The following is a 20,937-nucleotide window of genomic DNA, read 5'->3' as shown; positions in this document are numbered from 1 at the left end:
AAGTAACAGCGGTTTGAAGTGACGAAAGCAAAATATTTGTCCGATCTATAGACCTGTTTTCGTCAGCTTATTTCCTCATGTTTTAGGTGAGCAATATCATTCATCAATCTTGGTAGATAATATGGCCCCACACGGAATATACACTTACTCTATCCCGAGCCCGTCTAAAACATCCCCATAGTTAAGTGATGATTAAAGGCAACTGTGAGACAATAGCATGATTGAGATGCCGCCTGATATATTACAAGACGTCAATATGACGTCATATTGGTCAATAACGCGCGGTTTCGGCCATCATATGTCATTTAACAATATTGACAAGAGTACACAACGACGCCTGTCAAACGGACACTTACATAGACTCGTGACACGCTTCCAAAGCTTTAAAGACAGAAGGGGGGATATTTACGCACACAGACTCAATATTCTGGACTGAAATCCATTTGGGCGAGTTTTACAGTTGAAGTGCTTAATATACAAACTCAAAACTACAAATATGGAAGGGATAGCGATAATATTAATGTCATTAATAAGTGTTGTGCGTGGATTCAGTTCTGGAGCACCTTTCGATTTCTGTCAGTACTCAGACCTAGTTACCAGAAATGTTGGCCTCCGACCGGGTCATGGAGGTATACCGCCTCAGAATGGACAGACAGGCTCATATACCCTACAAATCGACAGTTTTAATCCAGCAACATCGACATACAGAGGTAAGAATGTGTTCGTGTGCATTGTAATCATGGACACCATGAATTGAACTAAAATCATTGTAATTTCCGATGGATTGAAAATCTCATTTGTGAGACCACTAATCAGTTCTGTCGTAAGCATAAGGCAAACTTGTCAATACAACAGTAAGGTCACTTTTTACTGAAAATTTATGAACATTTTTATTGCATGTCCTCATTCAGGTTAAAATGGCTGTTCTGTGCATCGCGCCATAACATAATGGAATTCTTTCATCACTATCTTGATATATTTTCAAAGGAATCTAAAGTTACAAAGGACTGAATTTAGGATATGACATGTTTTATGTTGTGCAACAAAATAATTGAAATACACCATTAAACGCCGATTTGACATCAGTAGATTCGATGAATTGGGTCATCAATGACTGTAGATTTGTTCTGAGATTGAAATTGACCTTGAATCAAAGATGGTGAGATACATTCAGTTAATTTATTAAAATCATTGATCTATTCATAATTTTATGTTGAAATAAACAAGCATGGGCCTACCGAACGGAGCACTTGGTCCGTGAAGGTTAATTGGTAAACAAGTTTGAACATAACATGTAAACACATTAATGAATCAGAGATGAGGACGGTCAAGGTCAATTATACGCTTGAATGACGGTGACATCACTGGATTCAAAGTTAATAGTAATTATGAACCATAATTATGTATATCGAAATGTTCGATCATCACATTATTTAAAGGCAAAATTAAATCTAATGACATTTCAAATGCACCACGACTTTAAGCTACATTGTTCTGATGCGCTGCTGTGTATAAAGGGGGCGTGTAATAAAACATTTTAATGACATCTGTGTATATACATGGAATAAATACTTGCACATAAATGTCCAAGGATGTATGTTTTTTCCGCCTGTAGTTAAATAATGGCTCGGACACGAAGAACTGACCGTCGTTTGTTGATTACCGCCAAATCTTGCCTGAGGCCCCTAAAACTGATCATTAGTGTTTCTGGCCTTCAGAAAACAGCAAGCACCCGTACACTTCACATCAAAAATGTTCTCTCCAAAAATGGATATCCAAGTTATATGTTTTGGACTAGTCGCCATATTGGGCGCTGTGGCTGGGTACCGGTCTGGTGCTCCGACCAATTTCTGCTATTATGATTCTCTTGCAACTCGAAATGTGAATCTACAACCTGGACACATGGGGACTATGGCCCAAAACGGCCGTTTCAGTGGCTACACGATTACGGCCAGTCCTTATAACCCGGCAACCAATAGTCTCAGAGGTAAGTCATGCCTTATAGAGCTTATTCTTCTGAAACATATTCAGTAAAAACTTGCATTCGCGATTTCACAAAAACATGTTTGTCGCATCACCAATACAAGCGCAAACAGATGATGTACATGTGTATCTACTTCTCAAAAGTTTATCGGTATGATGTTTTAAAAAGGAAAAACGTATGACTGTTTGTACATGATATGGCATTGGTTAATAATGGAAACAAAAAGTAGTGATGTGACTATGGTGATAGCCAAAGTTGTGCCAGTGCATGTACACCTAACATGTCATTATTAACGATATAGATCGCCATGGTCACTTGAGTGGCCAGTGATGACGCTTTCATTTTCCTATCCATGAATGCACGTCATTACAAGGGCTAACCTTTTAGGTACCTTCCTTTTGTGCGTCATTCGACTATGGCGTTATTTTCTGCGAAGATTTTTCAAAATTGTGATGCGAGCTGAACCATGAATCTCTGTCGAGTTATTCGATTGCCAAAATGGTTATTGATATGGCGATCTTCCAAATCAACGTGTCCACTAACGGCCTTCGGTTTTTAGTAAATAACCAAGCATAGAGTACCCATTACTTACTGCGTTCTGTCATATTTTGAATGGATGTTCATTTTTGTATGAGATCCGGCTCGGAGATAAGGGGAATTAATAAAGAAATCAAGAAGATTAAAATTGTCAATCACCGAAAGATAATTCTTTATTTCAACTTCTTGTTAAATTACTTGTTCAATTATCTCATTTATATGTATGATAAATTTGCCATCGTCTAAAATACCTTTTCGGAAGCCATATAGTATATTTTAAAAGCGTATTTCTATAAAAAATGAGTTTAAACGAGGAAAGTTTAGTTGATAACAAAAACAGTACATTCCAAGACATGCGGGTATGATAGTAAGCTAATACAATAGCAATATTGTAAATATAAAATAGGCTTGTTGGCAATAAAACCTGAATAAGAGAAACTTTCAGTTAGTAGGTAGTGACCTGCCTAATGTATGTTTTACTTATTAGCAGTGTGAGTCCGCGTGAACATTTAAAAAAGAACTAAACTATCACCATTCCATAATATATATCAACGTTTTCGGTATGCTTCATTATGATTGTCACGTTTCACGTTTTTATTTTCTAATTTGATTTATTTACCTTTGTATTCATTTGTTTTAAGTATTTTATAGTCATGATGTTTGTAGCTATTTCAGTTGTAAAACTGCATTTTTTACCGAATCATGGTGTTTACCATAGAATGATTTTACGTTGTTTTTACCCTTGATGTACTGTTAAGAAATCATCAATTGTATGCTCGACATTTTTAATTATCTTTAAAACGTTTCAACAACCTTAATTAAAAAAAAATGTTTGGCTCCAGTTGATCTATAGACCGTCCTGGCCCCAGTTCCAGTAACATTACCTTACTTGAAATACTCCATAGGAAAGCATTGGAAATGTTACTAAGGACAACTATTTTTGGATATTTCTCTATTTTATGTAATGCTTTTTCTTTTTTTTCTTTTGATCAGATAGTATCAATGGTTTTTTCTAATGTTAATGTGGAAATTTACGTCAGGAGGAAATTAACGTTAATTACGCGAAAGTCTTTTTAATGCAAAAGTTTCAACCGCGCATATAGTTTTGTGAATATCATAAATATTATATTGAATTGTTTTCTCGCGAAAATGATACCAACGCAAATTGTTTACTCTTACATGTTGCAAAATAAAGCACATGCAAAAACATCCACGTCAACAGTATATGGATCAGATGGTCGAGTTTGTTACAAAACATTATCATGTTGTGGAAGAAAGGATAAAAATTCTGAGCGGAAAATACAACTTCTATAACCTTATGTTTAAAATACACTGTGACTTCCATCCTTACATAAAACACTCTGGTGACCTAGTCCTAAGTAAGAGAAAGGGTCGCGACCTCCCGTGCCTTAGTAACCATTTGCAATTAATTTATTTTCTCACTCCACTTGTTGACCCTCTGTGACAAGGGCTGTCAGAAACAGGTGCGGACGATGGTCAGTTTGGCTGTGTGATAAATAAACTGCCCTCTGGCCATGCATTAACTGTTGTTCCTCGGCCATTTGACAGTCATTAATAATACCTTAAGGAAATGTAATCTTGCAAACAATGTCACATTGGTGTCAACCTATAGCTTTCTTTGTGAGAATATCATTACACGCATTCCCTGTTACATAAATCAAATGTTTATATGTACATGTATTCTTAATATTACAAAACAATGGAGTCCAGCTCGCATTTCATAAATACACAGAAACTTATCAACGTTAACAAAAACTACTGAGAAGACATATATCACTCATTTTGTTGAATAAGCTTTCTGATTATCTACAATGGCAATGTCTTTCATTTAGAGTTTTCTTTATTCTATGCAATGTGGTTACACAAATGTTACAGAAGCTAATCAATAGGACATAAAATCCCATTTCCCGACTCTCCCATTCACCTAGTATGGTATTTCCGTGTCGAATGTTAAGTTTTTTTTCAGTTTCCATTTCATCAATACATCAATGATATTTTCAAACCTGTTGTACTTCTAGGCTGAGCTATTTTGTGAAACCTTTACACGATTGGTATGGCAGACACCCCATATTCTCCTCCACCAGTTCCATCTAGTAACATTAATTGTTGAGGTGGATGCTCTTGTTTGTGTTACCTATTTATATTGATGGTAGTGTTGTTCAAGCTATTCACATCGTTGCCGGTTCATATATTGGACATATGGGTTTGGTTGTTATGGTATCAATATTGACGTTGTGGTTGTTGTTTGACTGTTGTTTATTAGATGTTCCTTGTTGTTAGTGTTGCTTCAGGCGACGAAGTACCATTGAAATTTACTAGTTATCGAGGTTGCTTTTTTTTATTGATGGCTAGTTGAAAGTTTTTTTTTTTTTTTTTTTTTTTTTTTTTTTTTTCTTGTAAGACAGATTTTGCTGTTGTATGTATCATACTATTGATAATGACCCAAATCTCTATTCGGACCCACAATTTATCTTTGGCGTGTCTCTTGTTGACAAAAAAATTGTGTTGTATCTCAATCAAATGCATGATTGCATATATCCGATGAAAAAAAAATTTTGGTTTTACACACTTTATTGAATAAGATGATTAGTGATTTCTTTAGCGACCACCATTATTTCATTGAACATAATACAATTTAGATAATGGAGAATGACCGAGTTGTGTCTCTTATATTCAATGTTGAGTTATGTCCCTTAGAAAATCCAGTAAGCTTCAGAAATCTAGGCCCAGTTTCATGAACATTTCTGAACTTTAAGGAATTCCTTAACTTAAAATTCTCCATAGGAAAGCATAACAAAAGTTAAAGAAAAATCTTAAGTTAAGGAGCATTCCTTTAAATACGTAATGCTTTCTTATGGAGAATTTTAAGTTAAGGGATGCCTTGAATTTAAGGAATGTTCATGAAACTGGGCCCAGATAGCCTTCGTTTTGAACTAAAAGTTCCAAACTGTGACCATTGCTTAATATATCTTATTTTGTTGTAATCAAACTTTGGTGTTAAACACTTTATCTTCGTGTATTGTATTATTTAATGATTTATTTAAATTGTATTGTGGTTACTTAAAAAATATTTACCTAACTAAATTATCTAATTTTTGGATGTTATTGAATTTCATATCATATTTGACTTATCTCCATCGTTTTTGTATGGATGTCAGTAATGGATTAAATCTAATATCACCTATGCTTCAATAGATGGTGTGGCCTTATTTTTATTAAATGATAATTTTTTTTTCCAAATAAAGATAACCCCCCTCGCGTAAACTTCAAACATTTCATTAATAAATGTGTCGTTAAAACCCTACAAAACGTTTTCATCCCGAGAAAGCATTTAAAATATAAATAATTGAAGTTGTGTTTAAATCATTTTCTTATTTTGAAGTTGTTTATTTCTATAAACATACTATCTTACATTGTACGTCAAACATCCCTACTCTGTCGACGTTCGACATTTTTATACATCGTACATGATCATAATTACTAAATTACCTTATACATTGCGACATGTTAAAGTCATTAGGATTTTTTGCCTCCCGATGTAACACTACGTTAGCTCTGACGGACGTTGTCGTTGGTCACATCTGACAGAAAGCCTCTGTTGACATTTCGAGTTTTACGACCGCAGTCGACACTGTCAAATTCATCATACTATACGTTTAGGAGTTGTCTCTTGGGTTGGCTGACATTTGGCCTCGTATTCGATTGTCTTACCTGTTGTCTTATAGCTGATTGACAGCTGCTTTACCTGACATGCACATGTTACCTTTGCCATCACGTGACTGGAGGTGAGAAGTCCCTTACGTTTGCCTGCCTGTGACTAAGCTGCTCTCTGTTGTGAAAATGACCGGGGATGTAAAGATCCATTTTGGGGGGAGGAAATGTTTGCTGCCCATTTTCCTAGTCACTATTTTTGTGTGTGCTGTACGCGGTTTTATATATGGTGCACCGCCGGATTCATGCGGAAATCCTGTGACATTTCACACTGAGGCTTTAAATGAAACTCATGTGGGCCAATTTCTAGCTCAAAACGCGTCCACAAGTCAATATAAACTGGTGGTCGAAAAGTTACTATACCGCAACAGGACCATCGGCAAACGAAAACAAAGTGACATCATCAGAGGTGAGTTTGGTTCCATTTCGTTAAGTTATTTCTGAGAACGATATATATTTGTGAAGTTCCGATTCATGCTACGATTGGATAAACCATAAGTTACCTTAACTTTCGTTTTAAACGTTTGAAGGTTATTGCTATATTATGAATATATGGATGAATGTATTAAGTCATTCTTAATTCATTACGTTGTTGAAAATAGAGTTTAGTTCACGTAAAATATATAACCTTATATAATCTTGCCAGAAAAGTTTATTATACGTGTATGGGATCGGAAAATATCGACATTGCCTCAAATCATGTAGGAGTTTAAAAGGCTAAAGTCTATTTTTTTATTTATCCAATATAAGATACTGTTAAGGCGTCATTGTGATGACGTCATTACAATGACGTCATCACATAGACATGTATGTCTTTTTCTACATCTACAACAAACAATGGATATTTTTTACGTATGCAAATCACTCTCTTGTTCTAATAAACTCTTAAAACAGAAGGCCTATCAATAAATAAATAAGATATAAAGGAAACTTTGTAACTGAAAATAGAGTTTTTAAGCATGAAATGCATATATGGTAAGTTTAATAGTAAGTTCGTTTTGCATCACGTTTTCTTACTTTCGATTATATATCTTTTGGGTTTTTTTTTTTTTTTAATTTTGATATAAATAATATTAGTTGTGCATATAATATTTGTATAGAGGACTTTCATAAGTTGCTATACCTTGTGCCGAATTCGTTTGTTTATGGAATATTAAATCAACTGTTCGTGAAATAGATTTTACGTCGTTTCATTTACTACATTATAAAAACCTGTGTGTATTATAGCGAGCTTAAATTTTACCAGGAAATGTGATGTGATTGGTCAGTGATGAAATGTTACCTGATACAAATACCTGGTTATAACAGTGTACATCGTAGATGTACATATAAATACGTTTTATCCCGAAGCGTTTTACAGATGAACATAAAACACATATTAATGATGTTAGCTATAAGTGACGGACACAAGCGACACAGATTTTACGTTTCAATGGCCTCCATTCGTATCATTATTTTGTTATTAGATTCCATTTATTTTACTATATTTCCATCTTCATTTTTATTAAACCAAATCAATCTTAAAATCTTGATTTTTTGTATTGAGAATTAGATTTGACATTTGTGAAGTCTGAAAGTGACTTTCCAATATCACCTCAACGTAGTATAGGCGGAAGACGGTTTTTTTATAGTATCATTACCGCGGATATGTTAATTAGTATCGTAATGAGTTGATTTATTTATAGCCGAAGATATGTTAATATTGGTGTCAGAAACATAATGACGGCGTTATGGTTTACGGTGAGAGTTGAACGATCCATCATAATAATTATCTGTTTGAATACCATACACAACCATAGACTGTCCAGCAACTAACTGTAACTAGCTTTACTAATTCAAACCTACTATGTATCTGTTAATGAACATGGGATAATATTACACGACTTGTTTGATAATTCTGTAAGTATGACTTACATACACCCAGCACGACTACCTGCTATCCATATAATAACGATTTCCGTACATTTAAAAAGAATCACTAGTTAACATCTGAAAGCGACATAAGTAAACGACGATAGCCAATACTTAGTATTATTTATACCTGCACAGCTAATCAAGACATATTCACAGTCCATCATAATTATAAAATAGACAATGAAATAATAAATAAATTTTTAATATTTTGAAGAAAAAAAATACAAATGTACAACAAAACATGACAACAATACAACAGTTCCCATTCTAATATGTAAATATGTCGTTTACGGGTTTTTTATAGTAAAAAAAAACAAGAATAAACGCTTAAACATCTATTTCTATTTCAAGAAAAACTTTTTTTTTCAGTTTTTACGTAACACGCTTGTGCGAATTATCTCCCTTTGAATGTCCCCTCTTTATCATGTTTCACTTCATCCGAAACTCATCGCGGAATAGATTATTACGTATTTCCGCGAAAATATCTGATGACTTTAGGAGGGAATCACTCGGCATTATTTGACTTTGGATCATTCCCTGGTCTTTTAAATTCCTCCGCTTTTCTGTAATTATTGCCTTTGGAGTTAATCAAAACAAATGAAAACACGATTAAGGGAAATCATCACTTGTGATAATATATTCATCAGGCTAAATGCTTCATCTGTATATTTGTTTTAATTGTTTGCAAAATTTCTAATTTTTTCGTGATGAACTACTGGAATAAAAATTGATTTTGAGCTAAACAAGCCATAAAGTTAAAATATTTCGTGAAAAGGAGCAAATAAAAATGACAATATCATTAGCATGTTTGACATTTATGGCCATTTCAGTGAGAACATTCTGTCAGTGACATGCTTTGAAAAAAAACCCACTTCGTCTTATGTGAGTGTTTGAACCAAAGCCTGTACTTTATTAAAGACAATAAAAATGCCTTTTTCTGACAGAGTCTTACATGTAGATAAAGTATCGTACTTTTATTGGATAATACAGAATATTATCATAAGATTTAATAACTTCCGGTAAATGCACCGGTAGGCTCCGGTCATTGCCTTTTCAAGCAAAGGTCGGTAGGACACCCCTCGTACAACAAAGACACTATAGTATAGATATATTTTGTCGAGACTTTGTAAGCTGTATCACTTACTATACTCTATTGTAAGCTGTATCATTTACTATACTCTACCATGATATAAAACATGTTTTGATTCTCGATTTTTGTGGTGTCAAATTTTGCTTTTGTTTTAATGTTAAACTGCCATTGTGGTAGGCCACATGGGGACGTTCTATGGCATAACAAATTCACACGAAACGAAACAAAAACTTTCGTATGCAAATTATGAAAGATATTGAGAAATTATTTCGATGCTTTTTAACTGTTACCTTAAGACCAAAATGTTTCCGAGGAAATTCTATAATAAACTGTCACTCTGCCACGATAATTTGTCTTTCACATCCAATGGATACGTTTTATTTGACGGATTTTAAATACATTAAGCCTTTTAAGAAAGACTGTTTTTTTTTAATTTTACATTCTATTAAATAAAAAAACATAACAACAATATGGATGTGCTGTATTTTAGATGATCATTCAGTTATCTGATCCGATTTTATATTAGATGTGTGTAGAATTGGAAAACTACATACATACGTACTGTGATTTAAAATCTCAGATAGAGAAATCAACAACCGTGGATATAATTAAAATGTAAAAATTCGGTCTTAAATTTAACATATGTCGAATACTTCGGTGTTCCACCTTCTAAATATTATGTAAACGGCATGATGCTTATATAAGAAATAACGAATAACAAGCAAAAATTTTTAATGTATTGAATTTGATGAGAATGATTAGCATGCATACACCTGTGTATTGTGTTTCATCCTTTTGTTCTAGTTGCGTGAACGGTTTTCTCAATACAGAGTTGTTTAAATATACCTGAGTGTATTGAACGATACGGCAGAGATCTCGTAGAATGGGACACACTTTGTCAAGCTTAGTCACATGATTTGTTTTTAATTGTTGTAAACAGTTTTAAACGAGCTGATACATAATAGATCACTTATAAAACATGTACAGGTAAGATGCCTATGTAAAACATACAAAGCAAAGTATTGTGTTGTTTTCTTCGTATTTATCTGTATATGTATGTGTCAGGCATCGATATTTTTGTTGCTTTGTGGGTTTCTGTCTTTGAAGGGGATGTGGGCTGGGTTGTGCAATACTGCACGAATATTGCAATAATTGTTAATACAATACAGTTATCTATTTTAACATAAACTTTAATTCACCCATCTATAAACATTTGAGATGCTCCACCGCCGACAGAGCATAAATGATATTAATCATTTGAACAATAATAGGTATTTAATCGTCTATATAATAGTCTAATTAACCCAAAAAAATAATATAAAATGATTTATTTTGCCTTAGGTGCATGCGCAATCATTACTTCATTACATATAGGGTATAGTGTTACGGAATTTTTTCCGGGATGCAATTAATTATTTTTCATATTTTTAACTTGAAGTAAAATTAGAAGCTCAAACTTTTCAATGGTGGTAATGGTGTAAAGTAAGTAACTTTTGTAACTGAAGAAAAATACTAAATCGTCTGCTCCTGTTTTTAATAGTGAAAAAATACCATTTGTCAGCGGTGGGGCATCTTTAACATCATTACATTATGTATCACAATTGTAATACTTTGAACATGATTCGGACACACGTTTTATTTGTTCATCGAGTATAACCGTAGTTTCGTCCTATGGGAGACTACTCCTGTCTAACATCTGTGTGTGAGGAATGGACTATGGTTAAGAACCCTGACAATGATTTATTTATTTCAGCAGTAATGATAATGGGCATTAATTATACATAGTAAAACAAACAAAGAAAATTAAATGTATATAAGGGAAGATAACTATATGATTAAGATGACAAATACATTGTGAAAGTTTTCAATACATTGTGTGTCATTTGGTTGTCATGGATACCAAATGAAAATTTACATTTACCAAAAGAGAGGAGAGTGGATCTTTACATCATTGTTTACAAAATTTGTTCCAAAAACATGAATGATGCACAATTCTTATGTAGAATAAATTAATAGATAAATGATTTAAGTACAGCAAAATAGCTAACATAGTTCTTTATAATATATGGAAACAACATAGTAAAGTTCTTGTTTTTCATATGTATATTTACATGAACCGATATTGATTATCAACCTAAAAACTGCGGATCCCCCCCCCCTCTTTTCAACTAAAACACATGTAGTCTAAAATGATATTATCATGAAAATAACTAACTTATAATTACTTAATTCAACTTCCCAAACAATAATTGAAATAGAAAATGACTCTTTTTTTCAATAGCTAAGCCTTTTTTGTCACTCCTTTGTTAATTCATTTTTATATACATTAACTTGACAGGTGAATACCAATGAATACATTAAAGGTGACACAATATCCTTCCTAATTTGATAATTAGGTACACATCAAAGGTATTGTCACAACTTTCGTGTGTCATAATGATACACGAAATATGATTAATTCAGTGAGTTCATCTTGCAGAACTCGAAACACGACATGAGAGTTATCCCCCTTACATCTCTAGTTTTCTTTACAGTTTTATAACTTTCAGATTTTACTATTTCATAAACAAGATAAACATTTTTCTTATTGCTTTCTTCAAGTTGGACTAATGCAATTACAATTTGCACTCTCTTTCGTTTTCTTAATTTTCTTAAAACACACAATGATTTTTTTTCTATAATTAATAACGTTTGCTTGAGAATCAAACATCACAATGATTAGATTACAACAGGAAGACTATCGTAAAAACAGTGTTAGACTAATGCCAATAATAAAAACACATATATTGAAAACAATTCAGTGGAATAGAGAAAGGAAAAGAATGTCACCTTATATAACGTCGTTAATTGTTTCAAAATCAACACCACAGTGGAAAGTATGACTCGATCTGTACTTGGTGTGATTTGTATCAGTTAAATGCTATCGGACAATGTTAGAGTTGACAAATAGTACACGACCTGTTGTAAGATGTCAATCAGTGCTAGCCAAAAATAAACAAGTCCGTGTTTTGTTACAGTAATTGGGCCTGCTCTGTTGATGTCCGCCATTGTGACTACTTCTATAGTATGTCACATAATCTAGTTCTACATCAAATTTTGATTTCACATTCTCAAAGTCTGTATATGATCAATAAAATTAAGATTCTAATGATTAATATTGCACCCACAGTCTCTGATAACTACGTTTGCTCCTCAAACTGAGTTTATAAGAGATAATCGAACACGGTAATAAATATCGAATTTGAACCAGATTGTTATATTTTTGGTGATTGACATCGTTCACGTTTCAAATATCGTCGAAACATGTGTTTTGATGCATATTTACCTTTCCACGGCATCTCAAATATCTTGCATACTCCTTCTTCGCTGAGTTTCCGGAAATAAGTTCAAGGCCCGATTAATGTGTATAACGATGATACCGCGGGCCATTAAACGGCATTTAGTGTTTCCTTGTTCATGTTATCTGTCGTATAACACATTTTTGTGTATTTTAGGAAGCCGTTGGTTGGGTAAGGGGTTTTGTACACAATTTTAGGATGAATAAAAATACAAACAAGAACATGTATCGTATGTCTTAAAACGAAAAAAAAATATACCAATAAAAGAGAGGGCATAGTTTGATGACCTACTGTTATCAAATTTTAGATAATTAGTAATTAGTAGGTTTAAATATTTATTTCTTCACTTTTTCCTTCGAATTTCGTTTCTGTTCCACTACGATTCGTATTTAAAAGCTAACTAATAATTCCAAAATCACTTAATCCACGGTTGAATAGACTTGGGAAAAATAATCGGTAGCCTCTCGTGCTGAGGTCGAATTTTAAGTTTTTAAAGGCCCATTACGTTTCCGGAGCAAAATATAAAGGTTTCTTAAAAAACGTTGATAATATCAGAAAACGCATACCGATGATCTAAAATAAGGTTACGACACCAAACATAAGCAAGATTGCCTGCGTAATATATGAAAACAGTGGAGAGTCAATTCGCTGTTTTGCCGTCTGGCGCAGTGATAGTCAACTACCGCGCGGTATTTAGGACGAAGGCGGGAAACATAATACGACCCGCGTTATGAAAATAAACATTTTATTTATTTTAATCAAATCGTTCAGAGGGTGATGATAAATGTAGTATTAACGGTAAGTTAATAATTTATAGGACTCTACAAAATTATCGATCTTGTTTTACATTCCCATTTTAAAAATTAAAAGCCGTTTCGGAAAGGTAGTGGGCCTTTAACTGATATTTTAGTTATATATTTATTTTCTAAAATAATGCAGCTTCTAAGTAAACATTCCGTTATCAACATAAGTATTACAGTAAATAATGTTTCTTATCATATAATATAACTGTTCATATTAAATTAATCTTTAGTTATCATGTTCCGTTCAAATTGTTATATCATATTTTATAACGTCACTTATAGTCTCGCAAACCGAAAAGATTTACAAGGAAATAAATCGAAAGGGGAGTAATCGAGACGGTAATTCAGAAAGGGAGGTTATAATGAAGGGAGATAATTTGTTACTTGATAAATTAATACAAAATCTCTATTTCTACACCCAATACAATTAAAATATCACATTTCTTACTTCACCGATACATACCATAACCCACTCAACCAAGAATTTTCGCTAAATAGATATGAACAATACTAATATACATTGTCATCATAATTGATATCAATTGACACTAATAGTAGTCTAAATAGTACCTACGCATATTTCGTGACGTCACATGTCTATTTTCGTGACGTGAACTACAAGGAAGAGTTCCGGACATTTATGTTGGTACAACACGAGGTGACGAATCGGAAATGTTGGTCTTTGATGGTCGTTAGCAACAATCAAATTGTGTACGACTTTGATGTTCGCTGGTCGTTATCCCCGTACAAACATGGTCGTTAAATAGGTCCTGTCTGACAAATAGACAATAACGATATAATGGCTTACTCCCACTTCGTCGGAATGGTATACATAACCTAAGGATGTACCAGAAGTAGCAGACAGGTAGTCGGGAGGGTCGGGACAGCAACGAGTCGGAGGAACAAATGTCCACGAACTAAGAAAGACTTACCATTATAGATATTGTAGTCAAGGAACGAAAACATACTAGAGGAATTCGGGTTTATTCACGTCGAGGAATTTGGACGTATTTACATATAAGACAACTTTCGTCATCCGGATTGAATCAATTTGTGCATAATCAGTAATTTATTATTGCCTTCTTCGGTTCATCGTTGTGCCATAGTCTTTGTTCTAACCATGATTGGAATGGAAAATATGTAAGGCTGAAGATAAATGTCTTGATGGGATATATTTCATAAACAGTAATTCTTCTCGTATGCGTTTGGGCTTCAAAACATTCAGAAGGATTTTTTTTAAAACTTCCAGTAGTTGTTTCAAAAAATCAAAGTTTAGTTCCATCGACTTTAGGTTTATAGTTTGACTGAACACTGATACATAACGTGTGGTAGACATTGTGTCGTTAAATTGTCTCGCCGTTCAATGCAATAACGACTTTTGATAGACTGACCATCTGTCATACTGTCGCTGACCAGACTGCCTGTCACGATTGTCTCAAGGCCAGACTGGCCAATACTTTTTTAGTTTTGCAAAGAACTCAGTGTTATGGTTTCGTGGAATTTAACAGGAAGTTTGCCCCTTTTTGGGGTAGTATGGGGATTGTTATGTGCTCTAGTGAAGTCGTACCCCTCTGGAGCCCCATATAACACGTGTGCGGACCCAGCCCCTTTCCATTCGAGGAGACTTAATTCTAGCCATGTCGGATTTTACTTTCCACAACACATGTTAACAAGTCCATATACATTGGAAACTTCCACTCGGAGATATTTCAACCGGATGAGGATACGAGGTAACAGTCCGGAAGTTATGATTTATTTCCAATAATGGGTCAGAAAATTGTCTGGAATTTTTCTATTTCCTTACGAAATTGTTATCTTATTGTTTAGTGAGTGTGTGCTTAAGTAGACGTACATTTTAACTTGATATGGTTTACACGTCTTTTCTAAGACAAATCACCTAACAATAACCAAATGAGGCGATATATTTTTGTAGTTTAAAAGTGTTAAAACACTTATCGAAGCTGACTTATTTTATTTGTAAGTTAAGGAAGTACATGCAAATGTGTTATGATATTTCAAAGAGGTTTTGGTTATTTTTGTTAATATAATTGACTAGTGTCTATTTTAAATAGAATATAAACATCTAGATACAGTTCATATTGCTTTATATACCATTGTGTGAAAATGTGAATTAAAATTGTCTGATGTACAAGTATTGTGAGACACGTATTCGTGGAGGATGGGCATTATAAATCGTGAGACTCCCGCCACAAACACGAGAGTTGGCAAGAATGAAATGACATGGCGTATTGGCGTATTCTACGGACATGGCTTTGTGATGTATTGGTTAAATCGGATGTGTTAACCGTTCTGTATTGAAGGGAACAAGAGTTTCAGTCGAAAAGACATCGATCAACAGTCAGTTGCCCACGTTGGCAATGTAATTGCAAGATTTGTGGTGTTTATCATTAAGACCAACATTACTTCTATTTAATCATGCACGTACATGTTATTTAAACGTATTATTACATATTGCTTAATTATCTTTTTCTGTCGTGTTGGTAAGTTTTGTTATATCACGTGTTTGCGAGTGTTACGTCATGCTTTCAGTGAAATGAGGAATTTTGCATACAAACCAATATACGAAACAATCAATTCCTTCCCTCATGAACAGATAACTCTCCAACATCAAAGATATCCCTGGAGAAAATTTTCCAAATGTATAATCAAATATCAAAACAAAGCGAAATTCATTACATTATTGTTTAGGTGTTCCGTGTGATGATAACCCTCACTTAGAACTAATAGTACCATTGTACACCAATCTCGGATGTAGTTGGAATGTATTGTGAGAGTCATTATGCGATGCCATATACATGTATATATATGTGTAATATTCCTCATCAGTGATTTTTCTGGTGTAGTGCTTGTTATTTACATATAATTTTAAGAATAACTGTAGGTTGCATTGTTTAAGACTTTTAAGATATTTCTATGGTGCGCTCTACAAAGATAATCCCTGTCGTATGATGGAAAGCTAACTACGTGAAAAGAAAGATGATGCCAGTAAAGCACTATTGAGTAAAGTTGAACGCTTTGCTTTAATAACGTGAAAACCGTTCTAATCTAACACAATACCGTTCAATTTGTTGAAACGTGCAGGAAACTAGCATAACTCGTTATTTTTAGGGAAAAAAAACAGTTTTATGTTTATTGCATCTAAAGACTCTACGACATATAAATCCAGTAATGTAGATATATGTAGATAGTCAGATTTGATTACAGAACAAGATCATGTTTTTAAGTAACGTTTACGTGAATGACGACTATGGTACATTGTATGCAGACTGTGACATTCATCAAACAGCCGACTGGGACATTAAAAATCATATATATCTATAATAATTTTACCAACATGAATGTGTTGATTACAATCAAATGGTTATAATATTCATGATAATTGACCAAGGTCCTATAGTGGCTGAATATATATCCCATAGAAATATTTTTTGATTTTACTTTGAATTTATATTGGACTTTTATTTAGGATTATTAATATACTAGCATTATACCGTTTTAACCTCGTTATAATAGACCAATACACATCAATGTTATTGTTATCATACACAATGACGCTGCAATATGAGGGGTGGGGGAGGGGTTGGGGAAATACATTCTTCAATACTCGTCCACCGGTGTATTTTGTCCATATATTGCCTGTATGAATTTGATGGATTGGTCATTGTGACAGGTTTACGGTTCCGGCCATCCCTGATGTACTGCACACTGGGCATTGTGATTGGTCAGTGGCTAGTGTAGTTGATTGATCGGTCAGTTGGAATATGTGTCTTAGTACTTCCTTATGAATGAAGATGAGAAGACAATGAGACAATTATTGATAAGTAACAAAGAAAGAATAAGATAGAATCTTTATTACGAAGAAAAAGCCCTACAGAACTATTGTTTTTTAATGTATAATAATAAATATATGTTTCCTCAATGTCGGTTATTAAACTTGTTCACTCTTTATATTAATGTAGTTAATAATATTACATTCTTGTGGTTAAAATATGATACATAAAGTGGTTTTTGCAATATGTTTGTGAAAACAAATAACGAAAATTCACAGGTTTATTAATAGCTTCTATGAATAAAGAACTATTTTATGGTAAGACAGCTGGGTTATAAGCCGAAATCTACTGTTTGAACATAAACCCTTTGACCTGTTCGGTTATGCAGAATTATATTTACTTGGCGTCAGGCTCTGTTTCATATGTAACCCAGATTCAATAGAAAGTATGTTCGATAGATATTGCAGATAAATACCCTTAACAAGATATACTTAACCAGTCCAGAAATAATATCTGTTAGAGCTTACCAGTCAATGGGTCGTACCAAAATTTTATTCCATACCAAAAGTTCAACACCATTATAAATTTAAGGAATTTTCTTAACTTAATTCTTCATAAAAATCATTACATAAGCAAAGGAAATGAGGAATTTTCTTATCTTCAGCAGTATTTTCTTTAAGAGAATTGAAGCTAAGAAGTTTACTGACGTTAAGATGTCTGAGCCCTGAGATGTCGGGCCCTGAGCTTAGGATATGTGTCCCTATCATCAGGATTGTATCCTGACCTTTGATGTCCCTTGACACCTGTCATTGTATTTATCTGGCTGTTTATGCCTCTTCTACTTGTATCCAAATAGTCAGTTCATCCATACGATAGGCGTCTCAATCAAGGCATCATTACTAGTATGACGCCGGGCGATAAATGATGTAAAATTATTTCAAGGAAGTTTCATATTTTCTTTTCTTTTTCAGTTACACTAAAGGCAGCACCAGGGGATTTTTTCAGAGGCTTTTTCATCCAGGCAACACGTGATAACTACCCATTAGACTCTCAAGACAGACCTGCTTACGGCACATTCCGTCCAGTGGATTCGAACTCACAGCCACGCTTGTGTCGGGCAGCCGTCGGACAGGTCGGCGGAATTACTCATACCGGAAATAGTAACAAAACGGAAGTGTCTGTTGATTTCATACTTCCGGTAGGATGTAATTTAGGAGATATTCAGTTTGTGTAAGTAATTTATTTCCTCCCACTTTTCTTTGGGTTTTTTTCCTCGTACACTATATGACACTATTTGGGAAATGCAGATAATGGAACGTGACCTTTCAAAAACAAAGGAAAATCTTTTGTTTGGTTTAATGATAAGCATCTGCTCAAAACTTTTATTCATTGAATCGCCTGGTGTTTTCAACTATCTACAGTGATAATGGTATTCGAAATCCCATTTTGTCTTTGTTTTCCAAGATTGCCAATAAACTATTAACTATCACGTCCTTTTGAAAATGTCTTTCCTTAAGTATCATACAAAAACAATTTTTGGGGGACGCCTGAGTTGATACCCATGACGAATTGTGCCTTTCTGTTAGCCGACCCGATTTAATCCTGAAGGAAGCTCAATAAAAGCAAACTCCTAAATACAAATAAAATTATTCCTACCTTTACGTATTACCAGTGGTTTCGTTGGCACGATTCTTCTTTGAAATACATACTCAGATTAGATCCAGATTTGAGTAGCCATCAATGAAACATCCACGTTCGATGGACTAGTTCTATTCTCACTCCAATTACATGTATTCAGAATTCTTGGTATCTAAAATAATCTTTTAGCTCATACCCTCATTTTATGAAATATGCCTTTGGTTTACTTAAAGTGTCGATAATTTTTACCCTATTCGCATTTAGAATACATTTAATAATAAAATATAAAGTCCTAGTTTCTACGCTAAAATACATTCTGCTGTCTCCTCAATTGCAGAAATAAGTGACTTTGCCAGTTTGTTTTAGTCAGCGAATCTTCATTATTTATTTGTTTAAATTTACACTAATATGTTGTATTCAAATGTGTGGATTTTGTTATTTCAAGCGAAGGATGGATTTAGTAAAAAAAAAGGATCTGATGTCAATCGTAATAATACATGTATAATGTTGGCTGTGGAATGATACTATCAAAAGATTAATATACGTCAAAACACAGTTATTAAAAAAAAGTTAAATATTGTCTTATGTTTGTTTGTGCAGAGCTACAGTGGTGAAAACTTATAGCCAGTACTGGGTGGATGTACGTTCTGACCCAGTCTCGCCTGCCGGCTTCCAAGGTAAACAACCTATTCTACATTTTTATCATTGTTTAATGTAAAATACTCCCTCTAATCTTTCGGTTTCTTTTTCTACCAAAGTAAGGAGTCCTCATTTCTGATCTCTCCTCAGTCATGGCAAAGTAGTATATTTGGTTTCTCTCTCTTTTCCCCAACCTGGAAACCTCTCCTCCTTAAGGATCTGCCACCAATATTGACGAAGTAGCATATTGTGTTCATTTCTCTTTGTTTCTTTTCCTTCTTACCAAAGTTTACCAATACTTGCTGTTTTCCACAGGACAAAGAAGCTTGTTGTGTCGCCTGTATTACGACCCTTTCAATCAGAGACTGCAGCAACAAGTACTCCAGGTCCTCAGACGTCTTCAGATGGCAAACGTCAGACAGCCAGCCCAGCCAGGTCGTCCAGGAACACCCATGGTCGGTCAAGGACTACAACAAGGCTGAACGCTTCTTGGCATGCGCAGGGCATTTAATGGCGGGATGGGTAGTGAGGGGGCTGTATAGGAAACGTTACGTGTGATGTATGTCGGAGAAGGTGAAATTATATGGTTGTTACGTGAATAGAAAGACAGAATATATGTCAACAGATGTATTGTTGGGATAATCATAGAAATATACATTTAACTGTTGAAATCTTGATATACGACTTTGCATTGTTTATTTTTTGCTTCATGTTGGATATTTTCTTTCTACTTCATTTTTTCTCATACTGAGAAATTAGAACTGCTAGTATCGTAATAACATGTATACGGTAATGTTATAATTGTGCTAAGCAACATAATTCCTTGACTTTCTGGTGAATTTAAAAAACGGATTTAGGAATGTTGTTTAAATTAACGATCTAAAATCAGGTTCAAAAGGTAAATTCTCTTTTCTTCACATACGGATTGCAAAATAAGATAATGGGTGATTTATTAGAGAACTTTGATGCGTGCCAAGGATTGAGTAAGGATAGTATCGTGAACTTTATGTCATCTCAAACTGATATCAATGTTACACTTATTAAATTAAAACTTATTTGTAGATTAATCTGTGTGTTGTTAATTTATTCTAAAAATAAAGATAGTGCGGATCACACACCACACTGGACTTAACGCGTTCTGGTAAACGGTATACGAAAATTTCATACTGAAACTTCGTGTTATACGTTTCCATGCATCTGATGAAATCAAAGAAATTGTAGAAACGGATACCACACCAGTGTAAACGACAAATATAGCCAGGACCATTTCAACATCCGAACCCCAAATTAACAAAAATACCCTATTAACAGTCATGTTCATTAAGGACCACCTTCTGTAAATAGGACGTAATTCTTGTGACAACTGCGTGAACGTTTTTGGGGACTGTCGTATGTTCGTGTTGTGACTTTTTGCAATAGAAAGTGGAGCATTTAACATTTTTACTACGCTATTTCACTGAAGCATAATCCA

General features: G+C 34.0%; 1 protein-coding gene across 4 annotated transcripts; it reads left to right on the top strand.

Moving 5' to 3' along the window:
* The first annotated feature begins 379 nt into the window (after positions 1–379).
* LOC138321116 (putative defense protein 3) lies at positions 380–20,533 on the top strand. Of its 4 annotated transcripts, none has more exons than XM_069264583.1 (4): positions 380–710; positions 18,161–18,419; positions 19,428–19,504; positions 19,782–20,533. In XM_069264583.1, exons 1-4 carry the CDS (start codon positions 497–499, stop codon positions 19,946–19,948), a joined length of 717 nt encoding a protein of 238 aa, XP_069120684.1. In that variant the 5' UTR covers positions 380–496; the 3' UTR covers positions 19,949–20,533. The 4 variants fall into 4 exon arrangements, with proteins under 4 accessions (XP_069120684.1, XP_069120676.1, XP_069120664.1 ...); XM_069264575.1 differs by lacking the exon at positions 380–710 and adding an exon at positions 1,732–1,987; XM_069264563.1 differs by lacking the exon at positions 380–710 and adding an exon at positions 6,312–6,662.
* The last annotated feature ends 404 nt before the right edge of the window (positions 20,534–20,937 follow it).

The sequence above is a fragment of the Argopecten irradians genome, chromosome 1, assembly GCF_041381155.1.
Source record: "Argopecten irradians isolate NY chromosome 1, Ai_NY, whole genome shotgun sequence".
Classification (NCBI taxonomy): domain Eukaryota; kingdom Metazoa; phylum Mollusca; class Bivalvia; order Pectinida; family Pectinidae; genus Argopecten; species Argopecten irradians.
The sequence above is the reverse complement of the archived record's forward strand: the minus strand, read 5'-3'. Positions and strand labels throughout refer to the sequence as shown.